The sequence below is a fragment of the Crocuta crocuta genome, unplaced genomic scaffold (assembly GCF_008692635.1).
Source record: "Crocuta crocuta isolate KB4526 unplaced genomic scaffold, BGI_CrCroc_1.0 scaffold551, whole genome shotgun sequence".
Lineage (NCBI taxonomy): Eukaryota > Metazoa > Chordata > Mammalia > Carnivora > Hyaenidae > Crocuta > Crocuta crocuta.
Genome location: NW_027530969.1, coordinates 1,127,417 through 1,137,423, shown reverse-complemented (window position 1 = coordinate 1,137,423; position 10,007 = coordinate 1,127,417). Strand labels below are relative to the sequence as shown.

At 35.3% G+C, this 10,007-nt stretch overlaps 1 protein-coding gene across 2 annotated transcripts in view; it reads right to left on the bottom strand.

Annotated features, from left to right (window-relative positions):
- Positions 1-1,085: 1,085 nt before the first annotated feature.
- Positions 1,086-10,007, bottom strand: part of FZD3 (frizzled class receptor 3) — a 91,153-nt gene continuing 82,231 nt past the window's right edge. For both annotated transcript variants that reach the window (XM_077769688.1, XM_077769689.1), the window contains one exon: positions 1,086-2,393. In XM_077769688.1, the coding sequence (XP_077625814.1) occupies positions 2,180-2,393 (214 nt within the window). In that variant the 3' untranslated portion in view covers positions 1,086-2,179. The remainder of the gene's footprint in view (positions 2,394-10,007) is intronic.

The window sequence follows — 10,007 nt, the reverse complement described above, 5'->3', positions numbered from 1 at the left end:
TAAACAATAAGATATATGTACTTGAAAGAAATATGATACACAAATTATCAGAAAACGGACTTTTTGGAAAAAAAAGAAAACTGACTTTTTTGCATAATGAAAACCTTTTTGTCAACACCTAATTTCTTGGTATTTTTGTTTTAAAGGAGAAAAACGTACACATGAATGAAACACATGTCAAGGAATGTACAATAGTAGCCCTCAAACAAAACTCTTAAATCTTTACTAATCTTAATCCTTTATATTTCATAATGCTTTACAGTTTCCAAAGAGCTTCTGTATGATTTTTCACTTGATCCCTATTCGACAACTTTGTGAGGTAGGTACTTCTCTTCTATCTTCATTTATAAACAAGGGAACTGAGGCTCAGAGACATTTACTTATTAAAGGTAAAAAACTGGCATATGGCAAAGCCAGGCCTCTCTAGAGTCTAGAATATTTTTCAAAGTATGATTCTTGCATTACCTGCATTAAGAATTGCCTGTAATATTTTTAGAACTCAGGTTTCAAAGTGCTACTACCTTTGACTTACTAAATAAGAATCTTTAGGAGTGGGGGCCCAGATTCCACATTTTATAATGGAAAATAAAGTGGAGAACAATTGCATACCAGGTAATGACATAAAAGCACAACACTGAGTCCACCTAGATATTCATGTGATATCATATGCCATCAGATCATTATCAGGGGGCAAGTTAGTTCAAAACAGCCTGTAGTCTGGCTGCAGATTAGAATAAAACATAGAAAGTTTTTTTAAAAAACTACAAATTCTCCTCCAAAAGAGAGGAAGGTTGGGCATCAGAGGTTCCTTAAGTGATTCTTGTCTACAGTCGGGCTGAGGACTGCTTGTTTAAATACGCTTTACTATAAAACACATCCAGCATTTTCCAGAATTTTTCTCTCTTCTGATCATTTTCATGCCTAATAAAATTCACAGTTTTTATTGTAAATTATTTAAACATTACATGACAGAATGTCAAACATTTTTGAATTGATATTGGTAAGACTAAAAGATACTTCACAGCAAGACTAATCATGCTTCATTTAGTTACAATGATCTCCAAATACCTCAAATTAACCACCACTTTGGACTTAAGTTATATTTATTTCAACTGTAAAGAAAGAACAATCCAGAATCTGAAAATAAGAATGTGGGGCAAAAAGCTGTAGCCTAGTGAGTGGCTCCTGGGCAATGCAAATGCAGACAATCAACTCACTGATAGGAGAGGCCTGGTGGCTTTGGCAAGATCACATCTCACTGTAGAAAAATACAACAATGAATGCAGAGAAAACATTTTGCCATTTTGTAATTGTAGTTCCCACAAAAAAGCTTATAATGTGTGATGCTTATCTTATTACATGCCTCCACAAAACAGAAGTTCTCTATGAATCAAAACTACTACATGGGAAAAGGTGGCTACAAATTAAACTTTTTCCACCATGCATATGGTTAAGTTATAAAAACACAGCCAGTAAAAGAAATATTTACAAAAGTAATAAAGACAGCACAATCATAGGGGAAAAAAGATCCATCTCTGTTTTTATTCCATTGCTAATCCTAATCCTGTGTGTCTCTGGATGAAGATTATTCTGATAGAATTTTTAAAGAGCCTTCAATAGACTATTCACTTTCTTCTGTTGATATTATACCCGATTAGCTAAAATACCCTTGCTGATTTATCAAATTCTCCTACAGTTTAAAAACACAGTTCTTTTTCACTTAGTGGAAAGAAAACTACAAAGTCCAACTATTCATCTGAGAAATAAACCTTGCATAGAAAATTTCCTTAATTCTGAAATTATTTTATTAATACAACTACCAGAATGTTATCTCACAACTAGTTGATATCATATGAAAGTTTGCTACAAAGCAGTCACCACACATTTGGGATTTTTCTAAATATAAAATAAGTAGGTTTATAAAAATGCTTACCAGACAAATAATCTCTTCATAACCTAGAAATAAGAATTATTTATGTGATGATCTAATTATTAGCATTTTTGATGCCTTGATGTTCTAAGGTTGATGCAATATAAAAAGCAAAAATTTACGTTCCCAATGGACAAAACCTGCACCTGACTGAAAGCATGGTAACGGCAAGTTACAGCGATCAGCCATGGAAAGGCAAAGAATAAAATCTGCTTTTTCAACAGCGCAGGTTTTCCATCTTAGGACAATTTAAGCACTGGTTCCATCTTCTTCAATAACCCGATTCATGCTGGTACCATGTGTGATGTGAGTCATAGGATTACTGCTGAGATCTCTGATGCTGCTATGCCGTGACTGTTCATTGAGCCGATGAGAACTACTGTGTCTGGAGTGATCGGTCAGTCGTGAGGTGCTGCCATGAGGGAGCCTCTCTTCCATTCCTCTGTAACTGCAGGGCGTGTACCTAACACAGAAGAGTTTCTTTTGAAGCAGGTTAACAGAACACACTAGAAAATAAAACTAAGAATCTTCATGAAAATGTCTCATTAAGCAAATTGATTAGGAAACCAACCGGTGAAAAAGTAACCATTAACTTTTGATGATTTATAGTCATTTCAAAGAGTAGACATTCACATGGTTAACCAGAAAGGGGAAAACCCATCTCATTAAATTCAGAATTAAGGTCTTATTCCTTGCATAGGGACAGACATTAAGGTCAAACAGAACTGGCTGATACAGAGCTATGCTAAGTATGGATTCTTCATTCAAATGAGTTTTGGGTTATAGAGTGGGTTCAGGGAGAGGAGGAACAATGATAGAAGAAATATGGTCTTGTCCCAGAAGTCCATGAGGGTGGTTTTAAGTAGTACAACAAAATAAAATTTTACTGACAGACTAGGGTTGGAAGAGGGAGCATATGAAATTACAGGACAAATTAGTGTAACCTAAAAATAAAAAGGTAAATGAACTGGCAAGCAATGATGACGGTATGTGCCGCCAGCTTCTTTCCAGATAGCCCAGAAATGTAAATGTCTTAATTACTTTTATTAGGGCTTGAGGCTGTGAACATCTATTTCATAGAAGCTACATTTACTTAAATATTCTGGTAACATCCTCCGAACATTTGTAACCTATATTCCAGATAAATTCTCTCCTTACCCCTAGCCCAAGACCCAGCTTTTGAGTAGTATAATGTATGTCAACTGGGCTACACTGCTTCATGTAGGCAGTCAGTCTTCTCTCCATCACTGTGCTTATCTTGAAAGGCAACAGTGGGAGCATCAAAGATAAGAAAACACACACATACACATACTTATTAAAGTATTTAATTTAGGATAACAAAGCTCAGAGAAAATGTACCTGTATATAATTTATAATTTAAATATATAATAAATTTTACTTTAATATTTCTAAAATCAGAAAGGATACAGCAGGCCATTCCATCTTAAAATAGTCATCACAAGAGTGAATCAAATCCTAAGCAGCCGAAGGCCTACTGGCTGTCAAAAATCATTCATTTATCACTGCTTCATAATAATTACAAATTTCATGATCAGTATGAATCATTTATAAAATTTAAAGATTTTAAAGATGGATTCATATACTAATGAGGTGATTTAATTTTATAGAAGTGCTTAACAAATAATGTTTCTATCAGATCACAGAGTTTAAAAACTGAGAATTCCTTGTATTTATTTTTATTTTTTTAGAGATTTTATTTTTAAGTAATCTCTATATCCAACTCACAAGCTGGAGAGTCACATGCTCCACCTACTGTGCTAGCCAGGCACTCCTTTTAAAATGATGAAGGAAAGCATGTCTTTTGTTTCCAGTTTGAATAAAGCAAAAAAGAAAATTAAAAAATGAGAAGACGCATTGGGGCAACTGAGTGGCTTAATTGGTTGAGCATCTTACTCTTGATTTCAGCTCAGGTCATGACCCCAGGGTCATGGAATCCAGCGGGCTCCACACTGAGCACACATCCTGCTTAAGATTCTCTCTTTCTCCCTCTGCCCCTCTCCTCCTTTCTCTCTCAAAAAGAAAAAGGGGGGGGAAGGAGAATGAAAGGATGAATTTTAACTATTTAAAAAGCTTCTTAACAAGTAAAAAAGCATTTAATTCTTATCTATTAAAGAGATTTCACATTCAAGACAGTTTTAACTTTGATTAGCATGTTTTGGTAAAATAATTACACTGCTTGCAAATGAAAATGTTTCAGAATGAGCTTGTTATTCTAGTTAGTAATTACTATTTTACATCATAATTACTGTCCTAAGTCGAGTGAAAGATTTTTTTCAAATATAATTTGCCAGCTAATTGGAGATCATTCACCTCTCAAATAATTTCATAAGCATCTATTTCAAACGAATTGGCAAATGAAAAAAGGCAAAGTATGGTACAGTGTTTAACAAATGATATCAAAGTAGTTAAAAAATAAAAACCAATCACTATTTGAAAATATGAATTGAGTATTTTCTAAAACAAAACCTAAATCTTTGAGTTTAACAAATAAGACTCAATAGGAAAAATTATTATACTGAGTTCTTATGTCTATTTATTTAAATGAAATATAAGGTTATCCATGAAATTCTAGAATATGAACAACCTGCCCACAGATAATTAGGAATCAATTACACAGAAAAATAAATTTAATTATAGTGTTTAATCTCAATTGTATATTTGGGAATTACCAAGTTTATTTATCTTTTGAGAGTCATTCAAAACTCTGTGACCATCTACTCTAATATACAATATAAAAATGTACATTAATTTTAATATAAGCTTAGGCAAAACAATCAGAATGGTTAATTTGCTAAAAAGATAATAAGGTATATTCCACAGTCAAATATGAAAGAAACTTAAAGATGATATATTCTTTTTGATTCTCTAAGCTAGTTGCTACCATTAATATAAATAATTGAATTCATTTTGGTTTAACCAGGATCTTATTCATTCCCTTTTCACCTTCTCATGTTACCTACTTATCACCAAATCACTCGTTCCCAAACCTCAACTGACCTACTCCTCCACTTCCTTTTCTACCCATCCTCTAATCTAACAATACTTATAATACAAATAATAACAATTACTACTTCTTTGAAGCTGACATACATGTGTAGGTGTATTTATTACTTCAGGCTATTTTATTTCATGGAGCAGTGAGATCAGTAAGTACCCATCAAGGAGTGGTAGGTGTGTGTTTGTTGTGATCTCATAGTCAAGATACCATAAGATGATGAGAAAATGATGGCCAAAAGGGTGTTAACATGTAAACTTATGAGATGATTTTTGGAATTATGAAAACCCTTATTTAGACTTTTAGGTTCAAGATGGTCCTGGATTCTTTCAGATCTGCTATTTTTAAGTTTTTATTTATTTACTTTTGAGAGAGAGCGGGCACAAGTGGGGGAGAGGTGAAGAGTGAGGGGGACAGAAGATCTGAAGTGGGATCTGTGTGGACAGCAGAGGGCATGATGTGGGGCTCAAACACACTAACTGTGAGATCATGACCTGAGCCAAAGGTGGATGCTTAACCAACTGAGCCACCCAACCACCCTCAGATCTGCTATTAAGTTCTGGCTATGGCAGAGGGCCTTGCAGTATGAATATTCATGTACCATACAGAATACCCTTAGTAGACTATTGTTTTAGTTTTGGGTCCTGAATTCCTGGGAAATGCGACCCTTTCTTCCTCCTTTCCCTCCCTCATTCATTCATTCAAAGTAATCTCTACCGGGGGCTCAAACTCATGACCTTGAGCTCAACAGCTGCATGCTTCACTAACCAAGCCAGCCAGGTGCCCCTAAATGCCCTTTCTTTTCTTTTCTTTTTTTTTTCTTTTCTTTCCTTTCCCTTTCTTTCTTTCTTTCTCTTTCTTTTTCTTTCTTTCTTTTTCTTTCTTTCTTTCTTTCCTTCCTTCCTTTCTCTCTCTCTCTCTTTTTCTCTTTCTTTTCTTCTTTCCTCCCTTCCTCTCTCTTTCTTTTAAATTTTATAAATTGTTTATTTATTTTTGAGAGAGAGGGAAACATAGAATCTAAAGCAGGCTCCAAGCTCTGAGCTGTCAGCACAGAGCCCAAAGCGGGGCTCAAACTCACAAACTGCAAGATCATGACCTGAGCCGAAGTCAGATGCCCAACCAAATGACCCACCCAGGTGCACCCTTTTTTTAAACTTATTTTTTATTTTTGAAAGAGAGAGATAGAGTATGAGCAGGGGAAGGGCAGAGATAGAGGCAGACACAGAATCTGAAGCAGGCTCCAGGCTCTGAGCTGTCAGCACAGAGCCTGACATGGGGCTTGAACTAATGAACTGTGAAATCATGAACTGAGCTGAAGTCGGATGCTTAACCAATGGAGCCACCCAGGTGCCCTGCCCACATTATTTCTTTTTCTTTCTTTTTTTTTTTTATATTTAAGGTTCTAATCTATTTTTTTTATTTTTTTATTTTTTTTTTACAAATAGTTTATTGTCAANTCCCTTTCTTTCTTTCTTTCTCTTTCTTTTTCTTTCTTTCTTTTTCTTTCTTTCTTTCTTTCCTTCCTTCCTTTCTCTCTCTCTCTCTTTTTCTCTTTCTTTTCTTCTTTCCTCCCTTCCTCTCTCTTTCTTTTAAATTTTATAAATTGTTTATTTATTTTTGAGAGAGAGGGAAACATAGAATCTAAAGCAGGCTCCAAGCTCTGAGCTGTCAGCACAGAGCCCAAAGCGGGGCTCAAACTCACAAACTGCAAGATCATGACCTGAGCCGAAGTCAGATGCCCAACCAAATGACCCACCCAGGTGCACCCTTTTTTTAAACTTATTTTTTATTTTTGAAAGAGAGAGATAGAGTATGAGCAGNTCTCCCCCATGGTCCTCCGTCAAGTTCCTCCTCATCCTCCTATACGTGCAAACATATGATATTTGTCCTTCTCTGCCTGACTTATTTCGCTCAGCATAACACTGCCCACATTATTTCTAAAGTCATTAGTCATTCAACAGATTTGCCTATCTCTATAGATAGATAGATTGGAGAAGACAGATATAGAAGATAGAGATACAGATTGAGATATATGTCTAGGATGGTGCTAGGTACTGTGGGGAAATATAGAGATATCAGTCATCTAGTTCTCATTCTCTAGAAGCTACACATTTAGCTGAGGAAAGACTGCTGTATGGAAAATAGGTCATACCAAAAACAAAATGAGTAAAAGGCAATCAACTGCCATGGATATGGGAATTAAGCAGGCCTTAAAGGATGGGTATAATTTTGATTAAGCACAGAGGTAGGAAAGGCCATTATAGGAAGTCATAATTTATCCTCTAGTTTTCATGGTACTATACTTTTATAGATTCATTCATATGCCAGTAAGCTCTTTCTTTGATTCATATCTTGGCTATTCTTCCTGTATTATTATTACTGTAAGTTTTTATTAAGGTCTTACTCTTGGTCTGTTCTTTTTTGTTGTGTCAAGTAATTCTATCTCACAATTTTAATAATCAACTATCTTTTTTTTCTTTTTAATTTAAATTCAAGTTAGTTAACATACAGTGTAGTATTTGGCTTAAGGAGTAGAACCCAGTGCTTCATTACTGACATAAAACACCCAGTGCTCATCCCAACAAGTGTCCTCCTTAATGCCCATCACCCATCTAGCCCATCTCCCCAACCACCTCCCCTCCAGCAACCTTCAGTTTGTTCTCTGTGGTTGAGTCTCTTATGGTTTGCCTCTGTTATCTTATTTTTGCTTCCCTTCCCCTATGTTCATCTGTTTTCTTTCTTAAATTCCACATATGAGTGAAATCATACAGTATTTCTCTTTCTCTGACTGACTTATTTTGCTTATTCTAGTTCCATCCACAATGTTGCAAATGGCAAGATTTCATTCTTTTTGATGGCCACGTAATATTTCAATGTATATACATACCACATCTTTATCCGTTCATCAGTTGATGAACATTTGGGCTCTTTCCACAATTTGGCCATTGTTGATAGTGCTGCTATAAATATTGGTATGCATGTGGCCCTTCCAATCAGCATTTAACATTTTTTAAAATTTTAAACATTTTTTTTTAAGTTTATCTATTAATTTTGAAAGAAATGAAGACAGCGCCATTGAGGGAAGGGCACAGAGAGACAAGAGAGACTCCCAAGCAGGCTCCACGCTGTGGTGCAGAGCCTGATATGGGGCTCAAACTCATGAAACTGTGAGTGACCTGAGCGGAAACCAAGAGTTAGATGCTTAACCGACTAAGCTACCCAGGTGCCCCAAATTATCCTTTGGATAAATATCTAGTAGTACAATTACTGGGTCGAAGGTTAGTTCTGTTTTTAATTTTTTAACAAAAATAAGTAAAAAGCATACAAATTGGCATAGAAGAAGTAAAACTTTCACTTTTCACATATAACATGATACTCTATGTTGAAAATTCAGAAGACTCCACCAAAAAACTGCTAGAACTGATATGTGAATTCAGCAAAGTCACAGGATATAAAGTCAATGTATAGAAATGGATTGTATTCTATACACCAATAATGAAGCAGCAGAAAGAGAAATCAAGGAATTAATCCCATTTACAATTGCACCAAAAAGCCTAAGATACCTAGGAATAAACCTAACCAGAAAGGTAAAAGATCTATACGCTGAAAACTATAGGAAGCTTATGAAAAAAACTGAAGACAATACAAAGAGATGGAAAAACATTTCATGCTCATGGATTAGGAAGACAAACATTGTTAAAATGCCAACTACCTTATATTAATGATTACAAATGTCCTTATTAAGTTCCAGTTCCATTCATATTAGAGAGACTGAAATACCCTATATTTAATTGCCTTCAGAAATTCTCTACTCAGTGTTATTTGTTATTGCCATTCATTCACCCTATATATTTCCTCTAAGATATTTTCAGAGGCCAATCTGATCTTTCCCTTTTCTAATATTCTATAATATCAATTGTCTCGGGCTGCCTGGGTGGCTCAGTTGGTTAAGTGTCCGACTTCGGCTCAGGTCATGATCTCACAGTTTGTGGGTTCGAGCCCTGTATCAGGCTCTGTGCTGACAGCTAGGAGCCTGGAGCCTGCTTCAGATTCTGTGTCTCCCTCTCTCTCTTCCCCTCCCCCATTCATGCTCTGTTTTGCTCTGTCTCAATAATAAATAAACAGTAAAATAATTAAAATATATATATATAATATCAATTGTCTCTATCACTGTTTTAAATATATATTGACTTACACTGCTATGTAATTGGCTCCTAGGTATATGTCTTCTCTTTCCTATTAAGACTATGCTCCTAGAATACAGAAATTAAACTTTACCTTTCTTCTGTATATCTCTTTATACATAGAATGCCACATGGATAGGAGGTATATTATAAATAATTGTTCATTCCATGTTGAAAAGGATGAGGCAAATAACATCCAATGTCAAATAATGCTGAGAGTTAGTTCATACAGGGTAATGTTGACAAAACAGATTCTAAGACTCTCAGATCCCCTCCCTCCTTATGAGTATCTTAAGATAGGACTCATAAATTACTGCAGAAACTTTTCAACTGGGATTACTTACAATCGCCTTCTCTCCTATGATGTTGCCGAAGTGATCTTTCTTAAACACAAATCTGATTTTATTACCCCAAGGCTCCAGGTCCTTTAATAGTTTCTTACTGCTGTCAGGAAAAAAATCCACCCTCCTCATCATAGTTCATCTGCCTAAATGTACAAACTATGCTCTAGCCATACTCTGGTACCTAACTGACTGCTTGTCCACCTTGCCTCCACATATGCTGTTTTCTTGTCTTTAATTTCAACTGCCTCCTCTGCATCCTATTCAAAGTAGAAATGCTATCTTGCTTGTGGAGTTTTCTCTTTCTGTAGTAAGTTAAGTGGTTTTCTTCTCTGGGATTTCAAAGCATTTTGTATATGATTTTATTATACCCATTTAAGTGTATTATAACTGATTGTTTTTTGTCTTCCATCAGTTTGTCCTTAACACTTAGAAGAGCACTTCTAAGGAGTGTTGAATGCAAGGAAAAAGGCAAACAAGTGAAAGGATCTTTGTGGTTAAAACAGGTCATTGGTGATATTAGAAGTACAGTTGAA